Source organism: Vigna unguiculata, unplaced genomic scaffold, assembly GCF_004118075.2.
Source record: "Vigna unguiculata cultivar IT97K-499-35 unplaced genomic scaffold, ASM411807v1 contig_424, whole genome shotgun sequence".
In the NCBI taxonomy this organism is placed as follows: Eukaryota; Viridiplantae; Streptophyta; class Magnoliopsida; order Fabales; family Fabaceae; genus Vigna; species Vigna unguiculata.
The window spans coordinates 45,988-64,051 of NW_021011135.1; the positions used below are offsets into that span (position 1 = coordinate 45,988).

General features: G+C 34.7%; 1 protein-coding gene across 1 annotated transcript; it reads left to right on the forward strand.

Moving 5' to 3' along the window:
- The first annotated feature begins 2,985 nt into the window (after positions 1-2,985).
- Positions 2,986-9,305, forward strand: LOC114171934 (protein Iojap, chloroplastic-like). The gene is made up of 7 exons (XM_028056706.1): positions 2,986-3,172; positions 3,349-3,478; positions 4,234-4,476; positions 5,740-5,866; positions 7,885-8,023; positions 8,102-8,190; positions 8,894-9,305. Exons 3-7 carry the CDS (start codon positions 4,234-4,236, stop codon positions 9,013-9,015), a joined length of 720 nt encoding a protein of 239 aa, XP_027912507.1. The 5' UTR covers positions 2,986-3,172; positions 3,349-3,478; the 3' UTR covers positions 9,016-9,305.
- Positions 9,306-18,064: the final 8,759 nt, after the last annotated feature.

Consider the following 18,064-nt stretch of genomic DNA (forward strand, 5'->3'; position numbering starts at 1 on the left):
TCACGTCAGACGACGATAGTTGCTTTAGTTACTTAGTTTACATATTGGGTGTCATTGCTTTTCTGTATCGTCTTCTGGTTATACTTGAATCTGTTAGCCTTCGAGAACATTATGGACGACAAACAATTCTCACGGCCAGAAACCCGCCCGAGCTAAACTTGGACCGATCTGATGGCTGAATTATTAGTTTTCAAAGCTACCCTTTTTTATCATTTAGTAGTAGCTTTGTAGAGAAATATTTCCCCATAAGCTAGTGTGAAGGGCGGCTTACTTCACTCCTTTTGGTGCAATTGGCCTTTTCTTTTTTATATTTCATTTCAATTTTGCATTCAGAATCTAGATCCATAGTATCACATCCACGCTTGCTTTATGTTTTGTTGTGTTACGTAAACCGTGATTTTGAAAAACTACTGAGAATTCTGTATGCAGAAGGATTCTCATGTTTTTGTATGCTATAGAGATAAGAAAATAAACCCATACAATCAATAACTATTTGAGATTGTTTTGTTTTTATCTTTTGGTAGGTATTGAAAGAATGCCTGTCTCTTATATAATAAATAGAATTTTTGCTTTATCTTTCTTTTAACAACCAGTAGATTCTTTCTTTCTCTTTCTTTTTTCCCTTTATGTGTGTAGGTTTGTGTCATATCCTAATAGCTTGGACTACCCACGTGGATAAGGTTGTCAAACTTTCACATTAACTCATAAACTGTTACAATTTTACGAGGGGTAAAAAACAAACTAACTTTCTAGATAAACTCCCATCAAATTTTGAGTCAAGAAGCTAGCTTGAAATCAAATACAATTTTTGACCCCCAAAGTGGCTGTGTCTATCAAGGCCCAAATGATTTGGAGAAATTAACTCCTTTTTAAAATATTTTCACTTTAGTAACTTATGTTTCAATTTTTGAACAAATGATTTTGTCATTGATGTAGTTTGATCTTTTAGTTCTAATGTACTATCAAACCTTATTATTGTGGTTTGATACTTTGCTTTGTAATATTAAACAAACTTTAAGGGTTCTATTATATGGTTCTTATATATATATATATATATATATATATATATATATATATTTCTTCATAATTAGGAAGTATATGATGTAACTTGAAGCTAGAAGAATCTATACTTTTAAAATAATAATTAATTACTACTTGTATACAATTTTAACATAAGTTTCAGATTCTCATTCACAGTAAATTGATGCTTTTGTGGAATGAGTCTTAAATGACTGTAAATTTTGTGTGCCACTGTAAATTATGGCTATTGAGATAATTATTTAAGAACGAATGGGGTGAGAAGATGAAGAGTCCTGTATTAGTTTATGATACAAATTTTGCTATCAGCAAGATAAAATTATTTTTAAATGCACAATTTATGTCAAATTTTCTGAGATTTGTCCTATAAAAGCTTTATAACGTCAAATAGTTCTGCAAATTGGTAAACAAAATCATGTTAAAACTTGTACTGTTTTTGTGGTTTTGTGACTTTTGATTTTCATGTAATTTCATAATTTGGTAAGTAAGGAAAGAGTGGAACTAGGGGAGTTATAAGATTAAGGAATAAGTCGTAACTTCCTGAAGGATTGCCCAGTTTTCCTTACATCCGCCAAAAGCCACTGTCATTTCAAATAAGTTATTTGCTATTTTTGGGGTTATATACAGGGTTCTGGCTCTCAGTTTCATACAGTTTCTTTTGATTAGCATTTATGGGGTCATGCTTAATGTAGTGCATTTTATTTATTTGGCTTGAATAAACTGCTTTTATATTTCAAGAATTATTTTCAGGATCTTGATCAGATTTGAGAACTGACAACATTGTTTATTTTTACCCTTTATTGATTGGCCTATGGTCTCCATAAAGGAGCCTTCTTTAATAGATACATACAGATTATGTAATGCCTGATTCTTCTTATTTTTTCCTTGCACTTCTGTTTAGGAGTAGGGCTTATTCTCCACTATTCTGAAATCTTTCTTCTTTCTCATTAATAATACTGGATTCCAAAAAAAGAAATAAACCAAAGTAAGTATCCTCAGCTTGCCGCATCTTTGTATGTATCTCTTAAAAAGGGGTCAACCATTCTTTTACTCCTATGCTCTTTTTCTTTTCGTGTCTATCAACCTTTGGGATAAAAATAACTTGAAAAGTTTGGAGTTTTCTTTCAGTGCTCTAAACTTAGTATGCTATGAAGTCAATAATGTAACTATCACAATGAATGGGGGGCACACTTTTTCAAAATCTGAGCTTGGGTGACACAATAGGTCCTTGCATTTAGGAAAAACAGTTGTTATATGTGAAGGAAACATGGAAGTCTTGCATCTTTATGTCTGCAATTTGTGAAGCATGGCCAAAAGTCGAAAGCCAGACAGGTTCTTCAACCTGTGCCTGTTGTTGGACAGTGTGTGCTGCATGCCCCTTTGCAGTGAAGTTGTAATTGCACCTTTATTGTGTGTTTATTGGTTTAGGTCTTTCCTATATATATATATATATGTGATTATGTGAGTATTTAGGCTATAGAAAGAGGGTTATGGATACTGATGTGATGGATTTGTTTACAAATAAAACAATCAAGAATTACAGAGTACATTGAAAAATTTTGGAGAAGGGTTTTGGGTGAAGATAAAGAGTGAAAGAGATCTAGAGATAGGGAGTGAAATGGGGTCCATTGTTTGTATAAGTGATTTGTTTGGTGGTTATTCTGTGATTTGTGTAATGAGTAATTGTAGTATTGCAGACATTACTAGTAAAAAATGAAGACAACATTACACTAAAATAACTTCAACGAGAGCTTTGTTACCTTTTAATATTATTTCTTTTTTATGTTTATTGAGTTTTTAAATGATTGAAGTTGTAATATGCTAGAGTTGCTCATGCCTAATCAATTTGAAAGTCTTGGAGCCAAGCATCAGTAATTTGCATATAAATGTTTTCAAGAGAAAAGAATGTACTTTACTTTTGAGTGAAATGAAAAGAACAGTCTTTTGATAACATGATAATATGATCTGTCTTAGTTGCCTACTTTGTGAAAGAGCTATGGTGTAAGCATTTTAATTATTGAGAAATTTTTTAGCACAATACGATGTGAGCCATATTATGAAACTCTAATTTCTGTGTGCAGATTTATGATTTACTAAAAGAGAATCACGTGGTTTGTCTTGTATGCAGCTTTAAGTATCCATGCTTATATGTCTTTTAGCTTTAAAGTTATTGTATTCTTTGTTATTTCTCTCTGATAATGCTTGAATGGTATGTTGCTAGCCTTTATGTCAACATACTCTGTTTTGTGGAAATAAAATTTGAAATGAAATGTTTCTCCTCCCTTTGTTTACCTTTATATCAAACAATAGCCCCATCTTACCTTGTGTCTAGGCCTAACCCCAAGTTTCAATCCGGGGATTATTCTGCAAGTGGTTCTTACTTCAATTAAGGATTGCGGCTTAAATTGATTGTTTTGGGTCTTCTCAGCCAAAACTGGAGGTAATTCATCCTTAGTCTTTCTTAAACTTATGGTTCTAAGCAAATATCAAAGAACACTTAGATTATACACTTAGATTACACATGTTTATTGCATTTATTATTGATTTAAAGATTAAAATTTGTTTTTACTACAATAGATATTATTTAATGTAGTTCTAATTTTATATTTTTTGTTTGTTATTCATATTTTTTAAGAGATAGTTTTGGTTACGTGGAAATATTAGCATTAAATGGGACATCTTATTTAAAATTTATGAGGGTTAAAATTAACAATTCTTTAAAGGAATTGAAAACCTAATGAAGTTAAATTTAGAACCATAGAAAGGTATATTATTCGTAAAGAAATAGGAAAGGAAGTCACCCGTAACATTAATGTAATTGAATATATGATATTTTTCACTTTTCATAATATGAATATGTACCAACTTTTACTTTTAACATTTTGTGTCATTAGGTTTTTATTTTATAATTGAGATTGAGAGAAATCACTTAGTTGTTAAAAACTTCTGTTTTGACCTTTTGTTCATACTTGATACATTAGATAGTATCTGGATTTTAGTAATATACTATAGCTAGGGTCACTTGGTTAAGTTTATGATATGAAGTTTGTCTTAATCAGTTTGACTGATTGTTAATTGATTCTGAGTGATTAATCATGTTTTGGACATCTTTGTAATTAAAAAAGAATTAAGGTAATTGTATATGTAGTTTCATGGTAGACACATGTTGAACTGTGACTATTGGCTTATTCATAGATGCTACCATCATCCACTGTTCTGTCTCTCGCCGGTGCTGGCACCGTACTGACAGTGATTTTTTCCGGCGAATTGGGTCATCTCAAAGCCAAGTGTTCTCCCAGACCCAGAAAGGTTTTCAGCCGTTGGTGCATAAAGGAGCTTTATTTACAGCAACACTCCATCAATGGTTTCAAGTCCAAGAAGCAAAACTCACTTTCAAGCTTCGCATTCGGTAAAAAAGCCGAAGACAGCTTTTTCTCGGTAAAATATAATCTTGTTCCTTGCAATTTTCGGTTTTTTTTTTAAATTGTTGGTTAATTTAATATAGCTGCATAATATCATTTTAAAGTCCAGTTACAGTTTGGATAACATTTAGCACTTCATAAATCTTCTGGGTTGAGTTTGAATTTTGGGTTCCAAGGGAGAAAAGACTTAGATACAATACAAGTATCCTTTTGTTTATATTTGGAGTTTTACCTTATTAACATATATTGATTACCAACCTTTATTATGACAATTATTGATTTGAAACTCCAATTCTGGTTGGAAAACATTATAACTACCTAAGGAACAACAAAGTTTTGTCTTCCAGAAGGTGACGAATTGAAAATTTGAAAGCTTACTTTTATAAAATGTTGACTTAGGCATGTGTTCCGGTCTGGAATTAGGGACCGAACCAGAACTGGGAATCAACTCTGCCATCAAAGACCCCCCCTCTTTCACCCGTCCCTCATATATATATATAGGGTCTTTCAGTCTTCAAACGGCTATCTTACTGCCAGATCTTTAGCTAACCAACCTACCCACTTCTCCACTATTCTCTCCTGAAATCTCGCATGGGGGGTGGTTATTCCTAAAATCCAGGGATATTTGTTTGTCACCTCGGCTACCTCGGCCCAAATGCTAGTCACCTCGGTGACCTCGGTCCAAATGTTCGTCACCTCGGCCACCTCGGCCCAAATGCTCGTCACCTCGGCCCAAATGCTCGTCACCTCGGCCTGTGACTGAAATTCGTTGTTTTATGATAAATATTGATCGAGTCAGAATCCAAATGAGCATGTTGAGGTCGGCCATTCCCTGGACGGTACATCATGCAATTGCTTGCTTTGAAGTTTTCAATTATACAAATTTAATTCACCTATTTCACCCTGATTTTGGTGAAAAAAAAAGAGTATTAGTTTTCATGTCCTTTATCATCATGACAACAAGTGAACCTTGTCATCTTCGCCACATTTCTTTTCCAATCCCCTTGTTATTCATCGCTATATATTCTAGTCTTGAAAACAGTGTACCTTATGAACTCACTTGGATGTTAACTGCTAATATTGAGAATATAGGTCAATTGTCTTTTATAGGACTCTTTCACATTTTATTTGTTTGTATGCTGCATGGATTTATAACATCAAATTTCAACTGACACCCTTTCTAAGGAAATTTAGATACTTTTGTAAACTTTGTCATGTTAATTGCAGTTGATGATCATCATTAAGGGGACGTAAGTAACAAAACTTGTGTACTTTGCAGGATGTAAATGAAGACACAGATGACATGTATGAAGATTTAATTAATAATTATGGAAAAGTGGTATTTAGTAGAAAAGACAAAAAGCCTGCTAGCGCAGAGATTGATGATGATGCTGAAAGCCTGTCATGTAAGCTGAAAAGAAGTCTTGTCAAAGAATTTATTTCCACCTTGTTTACATTCATGTACAATCTGTCTTTCAACCTTTTGGATTATATCAGGTTTCTTTAAGAAGATTCATCTGTCAGACTATCTGAAGGATGATAAATTACATAAGAATCTTGTAAAGCAATTTAGGAATAACAATATTAAAAAGTAGGGAGTTCATTTCTATAGTTTTTAGGTAGGTATATTACTTAGAGATTTAAAAATATATATACAATTTTTGGAGGTTACGCAGCGATAGGAACTTGGTTATTGTGGTGTACTTAAGTCACACATTGAGTAACATGGAATCTTTGGTGGAGTATTTAAGTGCTTTGTTCTTGCCCGCTTAATGGCTAACTTTTGAGGTTGAATTTCCAAGTGTTTTAGTACTTATGAATTGGTATCAAAGCCAGTTGTTGGTGTGTCATAAAGAACTATGGATGTTCGATTATGTATTGAAGTGAATGGTTCTCTCTCCTTAATAGCCTAGACTTTTAGGGTGTGTTCCCCAAGTACACAGATACACATGCAACTATGAAACATAAATTCTGGGAGAATAAAGTTGAAATAAATTAATGCAGAAGAAAATAAGGAATATTCTTGCTGCCATGGGGCTGTAAAAGGAAGTGAATACCCATAAATACCCTGATCTGCCTTCACCTTTGTTGGGTGATTGGAGCCTCATTTAAATAAATAACCTAAGCTCCAATGTTTTTACTGGACTCAGCTTGTTTGATATTTTGAATTTGTTTAGTTTATCTATTTGTTGGTGAAATTTTTTTATTGATATCGTTGTTTAACTGATAAATGTAATTGTTTTCATGTGTGGTTGTAAACAAAATCATGGTACTTACCATGCCTCCATGGCCACTCTCCACCATATACCTGTTGTGCTTGAATTTGGCCAGGCTTTCAGTTCTGTGTCATTCTGACTTAATTGATGAGTAAGTAGATTCTGTTTGTAAGAATATTACTACATATGTGTGAACATAGTTAATCTCCATGTTAATTGTTATAACATTAAACATATACAAATAAATTTTAGTGGTACAGTTATAATTTTATTAAGTACTTGAGTCAATCTTCTTTGTGTGTTTCGAAGTAGAAAATCCTCTGCTAACACCTAATTTGTACATATGTTTCTCACATTAGTTTTTACTTTTCTGTTTAATGTTCTGTACCATGGAATCTTTCTGTAAGATCATGTTATTTTCCCCTGAATACTAATACAAGTGTGTTCATGATAGGACTAGGAAGGTATATGTTAGGAGGAAAGTTGTTAAAAAATAGGTGGTTATAGGTTGTTGTCTGGTAGTTTGGAGGGGGGAGAGACTTTCAATGGAAGTTTATATATAGGGATAGGTAGCCTTGTCTTAGGAGGAAGGTTTTGTAAAGGGGAGTGAACAGGATTATTGCTATCCTGTGTGAGGAGGGAACAATGTCCCTGGAAGCTTTGTACGTGTTACTTTGTTGGTTACAATCGAATAATCATAGGCTATTCAGTATCTTCGAGTGTGATATCTTTTTCTGTGTGAGAGTGCCGATAAACTGGTTTCACTTATCTAGAAACCTAACGGTTCAACTGTTGGAAAAACTAGTTCAGTTACTTTCTTCTTATACAAAACTATTTAAGAGAGGGAGAAATATAATGAGCCTCAAATACTGTCTAATTACTAAGTGTCATATTTGTAGTTGCTATGGAACTGGCTTCGGTTGCAAGCAAGGTTAAGGCAGCAGATATAAAGGTCTTGTTTGTGAAGTCACTTGTTTACTTTGTTGGTTACAATGGAATAATCATAGCCTATTCAGTCTCTTGGAGTGTGTAATTATTAATATCCTTTTGTGTGTGCGAGTGCTGATAAATTGGTTTCACTTCTCTCGAAACCTAATGGTTCAACTGTTCGAAAAACTAGTTCAGTTACTTTCTGCTTATACAAAACTATTAGAGGGAGAAATATAATGAGCCTCAATAGTGTCTAATGCTAAGTGTCATATTTGTAGTTGCTATGGAATTGGCTTCGATTGCAAGCGAGGTTAAGGCAGCAGATATAAAGGTCTTGTTTGTGAAGCCACTTGTTTACTGGACCCGATTTTTTATCATAGCTACAGCATTTTCCCGTCCGCAGATTGATGCTATCGGGTAAGGGCTTTGTCACTGATATCTTGTACTGAGAAGGCAATGTTTGAGGATTTCATTTTTGTTGATATTGCGTTTTAGGTCCAGGATGAGAGATCAAGCTGAGAAAAAATATGGAAAAATTCCAACAGGAGATACAAAGCCCAACTCATGGACCCTGTTGGACTTCGGTAAGTGATTTTAAATTATAATATAGCATAACCTGCTAATAGAAATCTTGTTTTCACTTAAGAACAAAGCTTTACATGCCAATGCCATCGTACTCCAACCTCCCTTCTAATAGGTACCATGTAGTGCTGCCACTCAAATTGATGCCATCTTACTAAAGAACGTGTTTCTTAAGTTTTATATCTTACATTTCTAGCCAGTTTCTTTTATGATGAAAAGAAGAAAACTTTTAGAAAGGGAGGAACTTCATTTTCTTGAAGGATAAAATATCCACCTGAAAATTAACGAAGAACAGAGCCTGCTGCAGAAAGCAAGAGTACATCAATACAGTAAAGCCCTTTAATTGTCTCCATTTACCCGAAGAAATCCCTTGAAGTTGGCCATTGCACTCCAACAAGATGTATAAAGCATACACATGCAAAGACAAAACTTGTTAAATACTTTGTACTCCAACATGATGCAACAACATAACTCAGAAGATTCTACCCTCTTTGATCCCACCAGAGCCGTTTTAGCCAATCAACAAAAAATTGTGTCCGAATCCAAAAGCCTATATAATTCCACAGATCAAGAGTGCACTTGGCCGATGCGTGTAGTTAATTAATGGAAACGGTTGCTTCACTAGTTCTGGATTAGGCTTGGTTTAGTAATCTTGTTAAGTACTGTGTGATCCTGGTGGGTCTAATGATTGTTTATTGGTTACAGGTGATGTTGTTGTACACATCTTCCTTCCCTCACAGAGAACTTTCTACAATTTGGAAGAGTTTTATGGTAATGCAACACCGGTAGAGCTTCCTTTTGAGAATCAACCACCATTTCGTAGTTGACAGCTCCTTTTATTTGCCAGTTGTTGTAAAAACTCAAGATGATCAAGACATTTATAATGACCAGCTTTGGTTTGTTTACGTGAGTATGATGTAGGCTTCCAATGTCCTTATTAGCAGGAGTGGAGAATCAGTCAATGGGGAAGCGAAAAGGCACAATTTCACTGCATTTAGAAGTCTTTTTTTTTCTGAATTTTTACATTAGTGGTAATTCTTCTAAAAAATCTTTACCAAATGGGAATAGAGACAAATTGTTGAAGTCTGTCTTGAAATTCGATATCTGTTAGTTTGAATTAGGTGGGTTTTGTAAAGAAATTTATTCTTTTTCTTCCATATTTAAAACAGGAGAAAGAGAACAAGAAATGATGATTCAAAGGAAACTTTTGCTCTCTTCCTTTCCTATTTACTTTGGACTTAAAGATAAGTATTTTTCCGAATATTTTATAATGATTCCAAAATTAATTAAAATGAATTGATAAACTCAATTCCAACACTTGGTTGGTGCACGACAAATATAAATATAGCTACTTTCAAATAACAACTACAATATGAAATACTATATTTTATATTTTTTTTTAAGTTAACCAAATGACGTTGTAAATATTATACAAAACTATTGATATTAGGTACTATAGTTTTAATAATAAAGACATTTAATAATATATTTGTTATAAATTGATATAATATATGATTATATATATATATATATATATATATATATATATATATATATATATATATATATATATATAATATTATCATTTGAATAAAAGTTATTGAAAGTATAAGTTTTAATATAATATTTTAAAAACATTGAGCTTCCAAATGGTTATTGTTTAATCCATCCTATTGTTTTTTATCCTATAATTTTGAAATATCAGTTATGAGTACCTAGTTTTTTTGTTTTTTCAGTTTAAGTTCTAGATAATATAGTTCGTAGATTTTCTGAATTACATAATTTGGAAAAAAAAATGTTATATTTTTGTCTTTTAGGTAGTGCAATTTAGAATGAAAAAAGAGTTATATTTTTTTGTTTGCACTATATAATCTGAAATGTTAAATTATTATTTTAGATTATACATTAAAAATATAATTTTTTTCCTATTGAAAATCTGTCAAATACTTAACTCCTTTAGTACATTTCTGTTTCCAGCAGATTTTTAAACTTTTTTTCTTTGATCCATTGCACTGTTGTAGAGTAGATTTTACATTGTTTTTTACTTCCCCCACTGTTATATTGATCTTCAGAGGTTGTATGTGTTGGTATAACCGATTATTTATAAATGCATGTTTTTAAGCTTTTCCTATTGCAGTTATATAATCAATTACCAATCCGTTATATTAGGTTTGAGCAATTAATGAGGAGCGTGTATAATCGATTATACGGAGAAATAATCAATTATGTCTTAGATGTTGAGACATGTTTTTGATAACCAAATAGAATAATCAATCACCATCTAATATAATTGATTATATGCATGAATTTTGCACTTGCAAATGGGTTTTAAGATCTCTATAAAAGGGTAAGTTGTATCTTTACTTAACTTTTACAAGCAATCTAAGAAGTAAACAAGCGTTTTTTTTTCTGAGAACAACACACCTTTTCCAAGTGCTCTAAGATTTGAAAGATCAAAGTGTTGTCTTGTGCTCTGAACAAGGTTTCCCAAGCACTTATGTTGTAGTATATTCTTTCCATTTGTATTTTCTGGTTGTTTCTCAGTTTGTTTTTGTGGTTTTATTGTTGTAATAGAGTTGATAAGGCTATACATTTGTGTGAGTGGTCAAAGAGTAGATAGAGGCCAAGATTCTCTTGAAGGGGAGTCAATAATGGATAGGTCAAGGCTGATACACAAATTGGTAGAGGTGTCAATTTGACTCAGCTCACAGGGCTTCCCTAACCCATGTGGGCTAGGGCTAAAAAATTTCACATTGAAAAAAAGTCCCCATCAAAGAAGTCCGCACAGTCAAAAACTCCACAAAAGTTTTGTGGGTCAGGGTCAACTCATGGGCTTTCATCTTCAACATGAAAAATATATTATTATCTGTGGGACAAGCCCGACAATCTGGACGGACCCAACGACTCGAACAAGCACGACGACCCGACATGCCCAACAACTTGGACATGTTCGACGACCCCAACAAGCACGACGACCCAAACAGGGCTCGACAACCCAAACAGGTCCACCGATCGAACAGGTCTGACGACCCAAACAAACCAACAACCAGAACGGGCCCGAGGATCTGGACGAGCCTGACTATTCGGCTGAGCCCGACTATCTGGATGAGCCAAACGACCCGGAGCAGCACGACGGTACAGACGGGCTAGAGGACCAATTCAGGCCCAACAATTCGGACGGGTCCAACGACCCAACAAGCGTGACGACCCAGACAAGCCTGATAACCCGGACGGGTCCAACAATCCGAATGGGCTCAACGACCCGACGAGCCTGACAACCAAAATGGGCTTGACGATCCAAACGTGACCGAGGTTCTGGAAGGGCCCAATTATCTGAACATGTCAAGGATCCAGACAGGCCTGACTATCTGGTCGGACCAATGATCCGGATGGACCAAATGACGGACCAGCACAACGACACGGATGGGCCCGGAGACTCTAACGGGCCCGACAATTCAGACTGGCCTGGCAATTCAGACGGACACGACGATTCGGACTGGCCCAACAATTCGAATGGGCCAAACGACCCGAACAAGCGTGACGACCCAAATGGGCCCACCAACCGGACATGTCGATGAACCAGATGACCAAGATGAGTTCGATGACCAGAACGGGCTCGACGAGTCAGAACGACCCTTACAATCAGGATGGGCTGAACGATCTGAACGAGCCTGTCTAAACCGTCGAATATGTCCAGATAGTCAGGTCCGTCTGAGTCGTCAGGCCCGTCCAGGTCGTTTGTGTCGTCAGGGCCCGTCTGGATTGTTGGGCCTGATCGGATCGTCGGACCCGTCTGGGTCATCGGTCTCATTCGGGTCTTCGTGCTCGTTCAGGTCGTTGGGCAAGTTCGAGTCGTTGGGCTCGTTCGGATCGTTGTGCTGTTTAGGTCGTTGGGTCTGTCGGACATGTCTGTTTCATTGTGTATGTCCAACTCGTCGAGCCATCCGGCTTGTCGGCACCATTCGGGTCGTTGGCGCGTCTGGATCATCTAAATCATCATGTTGTTTGGGTCGTTGGCCGGTCCGGATCATCAAGCTCATTTGTGTCGTCAAGCCTGTCTAGATCGTCGAGCTTATCGGGATGGTTAAGCTGTTCGGGTCGTCAGGCTGTCCGGGTCATCAAGCACGTCTAAGTCTTCAGGTTTGTCCATTTTGTTGGGTCGGTTCATGATTTTAGATGTGACCCAAACCAGAAAATGAAACATCAAGCTAAGAAAGAACAATTTTGATCACATTGCTGCTAACTTTGAAACTCAAGTTTGGGGAAACTGTGAGTATGGTTCAACGGCGTGAAAGAATTCTTAGGGAGCTTGCTTATTCTAAGTAAAGGCAGCAGTTTTTCCAGAATAATCAACAAAGGATGATCCACAACAAGCAAGGCCAAGCATAGCACCCAGTTCAAGGCATCACAATAGATGAGGCCACAAAATTTTGTGCCACAGCAGTAGTACAGAACTGACCCTACAATTGAAGTTGTGATTCAAGACTTGAAAACTCAAATAGGGCAGTGGCTACCTCCTTGCAATTTCTTTGCTATTTTGATCCCCTTGCACCCCTTGCACCTTGAGGACAAGGTGTCATTTAAATGTGGGGGGAAAGGCTCTTAAATTTTTGAAATTCCTAGCTGCTAGTAATTAGTTTGATCTTTTAAGGAATTTGAGTCAAAAAAATTCTCTGATTTTGTTCCAGTTTTACTGTTTCAGTTTGAATTGCTTTTTCATCAGTTACTAGTTCTCTTTTTTCTGTTTTGATCATGTTAATAGTATATATTAGTAGTTTAATTCCGTGTTTTGAATTTTGAATGGACTAATCAGGTTTCCTAGCTCTATATTATTCCTTTGTGCTGAATTTTTTAGTTTCACTAACCGTTAATCTGTTTTGATTTTTTACTGTTTAAGCTTTCTTACATGTTTCCTTAGCTTTTCCTAAGTTGTTTTGAGTTGTAGAAAAGTGTTTTCGAAAGTCTTTAGGTAGTTCTAACAGTTTTTAGCTATTAGAGTTGTTGTTTTCAGCTAGTTTTCTGGCTTTGAGCTATTTTTGCTCCCCTAGACAATTTCTCTCTGTTTTTCAAACTTCCTAACATCTTTCTTTTAATTTTTTTCAAGCTGTAGCAAGTTGGTTTAAGAGTTTTAAAAATTTTAACAGTTTTTAGCTATTAGGAGTTGTTGTTTATATTTCTAGTCTTCTTTTTCCTCGGTTTTGTCAGCTTTCATTTGAGTCAGTTTCTTTCTGTTTAAACCTTTTAACATCTTTCCTTTGTTGTTTTAAGTCTAGGAAGTTGCTTTTAAAGTCTTTAATGGGTTTAAAGATGTTTGAGTATTGGAGTTTCTGTTGAGTCATTTTAATCAGTTTCATTTTTTAATTCTTCTCACAGTTCTCATTGTTTGTCATCTCATTGCCTGGCTGCTGAAAACAAATTTATGGATGACATTTATGTTTGGATCACGTGATGTACAACGGAAATGGGACGAGAAAATGCCAGAGAAAGCTTGAAATCCGTCAATCTGAAATTTTAAGAAAAAACATGGATAAGCTACTTAAGTAAAAGTAAAATGTTAAAATTAATTTTTTTCCAAATATATCATACCATTATCCTCTTCATCTAAACAAATCATTTTCATTATCTGAAATCAATTATTAGGCTACCAATAATCAATCTCTCTCTGGCATAATCTAGTTCACATTATGAAAACCCAAAACTGGTAGTAGAAGAGACATAAATGTAATGGATAGTTGTCGGTGAAAGAGATGCCATGAAATCAATTACGTTAAATCATTCCAAAAGTCTTCCTCTTTTTATTTGACTCAATTTGATCCCTAATTTTGAAAATAGCAACAATTCAGCTATAATTGTTAACTGTGTCAGTGACGGATAAATGAATAGTGACTAGGCATGTTGATGTGTTGTTTTTAAGTGATGTGGCTTAGTAGAAATATGAGCTGGAAAAAATTATATTAGTTGAATAATATAATTAGGGATTGGACAGGAATAGAAGGGGACGAAAATCTGATTGGGGGAAACGAAACGATTTAGGGTTCTTTGAGAAGATAAGAGAAGAGAAGAGAAGGGGGAGGAGGGCGTTCAAATCCAAGTACAATTGTGGTAGTCGTTGGTCTAATTGCGCGTTCATTTAAATAGAAGGGGGGAGAAGGTGAGTTTCTCTCTATAATATGTTCATTGTTTTGTTCGTGTGTGTTGTGGTGTTGTATTTTGGGGGAAGCAGAATATTGGTCATGGGGCTTGTGTGTTTGGGGGAACCACAGTAATGATTATGGGGTGAAGGTGTTTAAATATGGTTATGTTGACCCACCATATGGAAATGCTTTTGCGATGTGGTTCCCCATGTTTAAAGTCGTGTTGAAGTGTCTGTTTCAGTGTGGTTTGTATTTAATATATTTTTTTTGTCAGTATTGATTAATATATAGGTGATGAATGCATATTTTTGCCCTCATTTAATGTTTAATTCTGGGTATTTAATTGAATTTGTGTACTTAAAGATTGATTTAATTGAGATTTCCTATAATTGGGTTTATGAGCATGAGATACAAAAACATGTTAAAAATAGCTTTTAGTTGCATAAATGTTCTTTGGATATTTGAGTGTGTTAGTGCAGTGGCAGCTAAGTTAAGCTCATGGAGGTGTGGAAATAAATTGCTTAAAGTTCATGACACCTTAAAGATAAATCCAAGAATAAGAAATTATCAAAGCACAAAAATCCTAGCCAAGCATTCTATGAAGACGACAAGAAAGCTTGAAAAGTGAAGGAAGTTTGGCTAAACCAAGAAGAGAGCAACAAAAAAATTGGACCTTGCGATTTTCTTTATCTTATGATAGAAGATAATTGGGAAAAATATATTTCAGATATTTTATTTAATATTTTTAATAATTATCTTATTTAACTATATCATAAATATTAAAAGATAATAACTACCAAATCTTTTAAATATGACAAATCTTTTGAATCTTTTTAGATCCACAACAAACAAATATATCTTAAAGATATTGGATTATTTAGAAGATATTGAGGAATTGCAAAGGGTTGATTTGGAAAATTAATACAATATTAATTGTGATAATTATCATATATCTTGATTAATTAATTAATTTAATTATATTAGCTATTGATATTATCAACCAACTATATTTGTCAAATAATCTATATCTCTCCAAATATTTTAAATATTTAGCTTTATCTTTATTTTAAAAGATATTTGAGAGATTTTAGCAACCGAAAAGCCCAGTCCAACCTCCTATATAAAGAGAACAAGGGGGAAGCAAAAAGAACAAGCTTGGAACTTCGGAGTTCAGGAACCCTTAAGGGGGCCTAATTTCGTTTCCTTTCTCTCTCTATTCTTCTTTATTTTATTTTATGTTTCATGGAGTGCTAAACTTCTTGGGGTTGATTCCATTGTAATTCATTATGGATTCTAAGTTAGAATGAAATAATTTCTTTGTTCTTTTATTATTGTTGAGGTTTTAATTCATCTATGTCTTTTATCATTGAATCACTTAAAAGTAATGATTTAAATCTATATACATGTTAATCATATGAGTTCAAGGATTTTTAAATTGAATTGAGACTTTACTTTGATTTTATTTAGAAACTTTCATGTGATTGAATGAGTTTTTACCAATATTGAGACTTTACTTTGATTAAAGGTATTTACTTTAACGAAATTAATTGAGACTTTAGTTTGATTAATTAAGCTTTTATTTGGTGAGGAGATAAAAGAATAGACATGATTAGGCATAGTAAAATTTGATTGAGACTGTACTTTGGTTGAATTTACTGTGGATAATCTAAAAGTTCTCACTTTTAATTGAGACTGTACTTGGTTAAAAGTGAGAACGCCAACAAAGTAATTGAGACTTTACATTGGTTAATTTGTAAATCTACAAAAATAATTAATTGAGCAATAATATTTAGATAACCGATGATGAATCTATTTGAAAAGCAATGGAATCAATCTATTTCTTTACTATTGTTCTATCTTATTTTATCTTTTATCTTAATCCTCCCATATTTTTATTATTTTATTTGACTAACCGTTTGTATATATTTTATAAGAACTAACTTTAAAAATCATTCGTGTTCGTTGGGAGATGACTTTGGATTACTTTAACCCTTTCTATTTATTGACTACTATCTTAGCAATACTGACGTTGCTATAATTTAGTAGTATTAATTTAATCGCGTCAACGACAGCGTTATAAATAGGTTTATGTATCTATCTTTATACTTGTTTGCATCATGGATGGGGATTTTGAGGTGGTTTTTCACCACGGAGGTAAATTCTTAAGTGATGGGAAGTTGCGGGTACGAAGGGGAAAGTACTACGTTGTCCTTCGACCCAGACATGTGGAGTTACTATGTTGTTTTAAGTGTGATAAAAGGGTTAGGGTATGTTGGAGAGAATCAATTGTGGTTCTCTATAGGAAGTGTTTTAGTGTTGGATGACATATTGCAGCTTCTATGTGATGACACTGGTGCGATGCATATGGTTAATATCATGAGGCTAAAGGGTCAGGTTCATTTATTTGTGGAACTCACATTGTCTGAACCCATGTGATTGAAATGTTGGAATATTTTATGGATGAACCTGACACACAAGAGGAGGGGGCTGCAGCTATTTTAGGAGAGGGTGTTGAGTGTGAAGGTGAAGGTGGAGGTGAAGGTGATGCTGAGTTAAGGGAGGAAGGAGGACAATGTGAGAGTGTTGCTGTTTTAGGAGATGGTGTTCAATGTGAAGGTGATGCTAAGTGTAAGACTCGAGAAATTTAAATAATTAATTAAATAATTATTTAATAAATGCGGGTAGTAGGAGTCTTTAAGGCATTAATGCTGATTGCTATGACGTGGAAAATACTAGCTCAAGTGGTTGAGAGACTTAATTGTGTGAGAGGACTTGGGTTCAAGTCTTATGTATACCATTTGTGTGTCATTTATTATATTGTTTTTAATAATATGCTAGAGCATGTTGAGTGATATAATCATAAAATTATATTAATCATCACGAAACATGAAGCGGTTGAATGGTGGAACATTGATTTGGCTTTGGCAAGGTAAGGGGTTTAAACCTTGGTGAACCCAAATTAAACTGGAAACCCTAGCAGCAAGAGAGGGCTGGAAAACATCATAAGACAACAAATTGAATGGCATTAACCTTAGTTTAATTGTACTTTCGTTTTGCATCATTAAACCCACATTAAGACACCAATTATTGACCAATTAAGGGAAAAAGAGAGAGGTTTTGTGTCAGAGTAAGGTGAGTATATTGAGTGGGGCATTGAGGCTAAATGGAGGAGAACTAAGGAAGGCCATTGGAAGCAAGGGAGAACCAAGGGCTACTCAAGTTTTAAGCAAAGGAACCAGGTTAGGGGCTGGACTTTGTCCTTTTTACTTGGTTGTTAATATTGCATGATTAATTGAATAATTGGATGCATGTAGTGGAATGAAATTGTGCAAATTCATGTTTCGGAATTTTCCAGAAACCACCTGGTGGGTGATGAATTTCCACTAGGCGACTCATCCCAGTTATGCTAATTTTGGGTTCCGGAGATGGAACCGCCTGGCGGAACGAGACGGTCCGCCAGGCGACACTTGGTGATTTACCCAATTCTGGGTTTCCTAATGAGGAGCCTGGCGGTGGGATTGAACCGCCAGGCGACGCGAGCCATATTGGCTCGATTTTGCTGTTTTCGGGGTTTTGGGATATGTTGGTCAGCGTAATTGGTATTGTGATTACGAATTCATCAAAAAGAGATGATTAAATTGTGAACTTTTAGTGCGGCACAAGAGAATTAAATGAAAGTGGTGATATATGAACATCTTAAGGTTGGCACATTGGGGGGTTTCATGATTATGTGTGTTTATGG

Bases quoted from the DNA above. Each gene is read 5' to 3' on its own strand.
- LOC114171934 (XM_028056706.1), top strand. From the start codon at position 4,234: ATGCTACCATCATCCACTGTTCTGTCTCTCGCCGGTGCTGGCACCGTA. The intron at 4,477-5,739 runs GTAAAATATAAT...TGTACTTTGCAG, and splicing joins CCGAAGACAGCTTTTTCTCG to GATGTAAATGAAGACACAGA. The intron at 8,024-8,101 runs GTAAGGGCTTTG...ATTGCGTTTTAG, and splicing joins CCGCAGATTGATGCTATCGG to GTCCAGGATGAGAGATCAAG.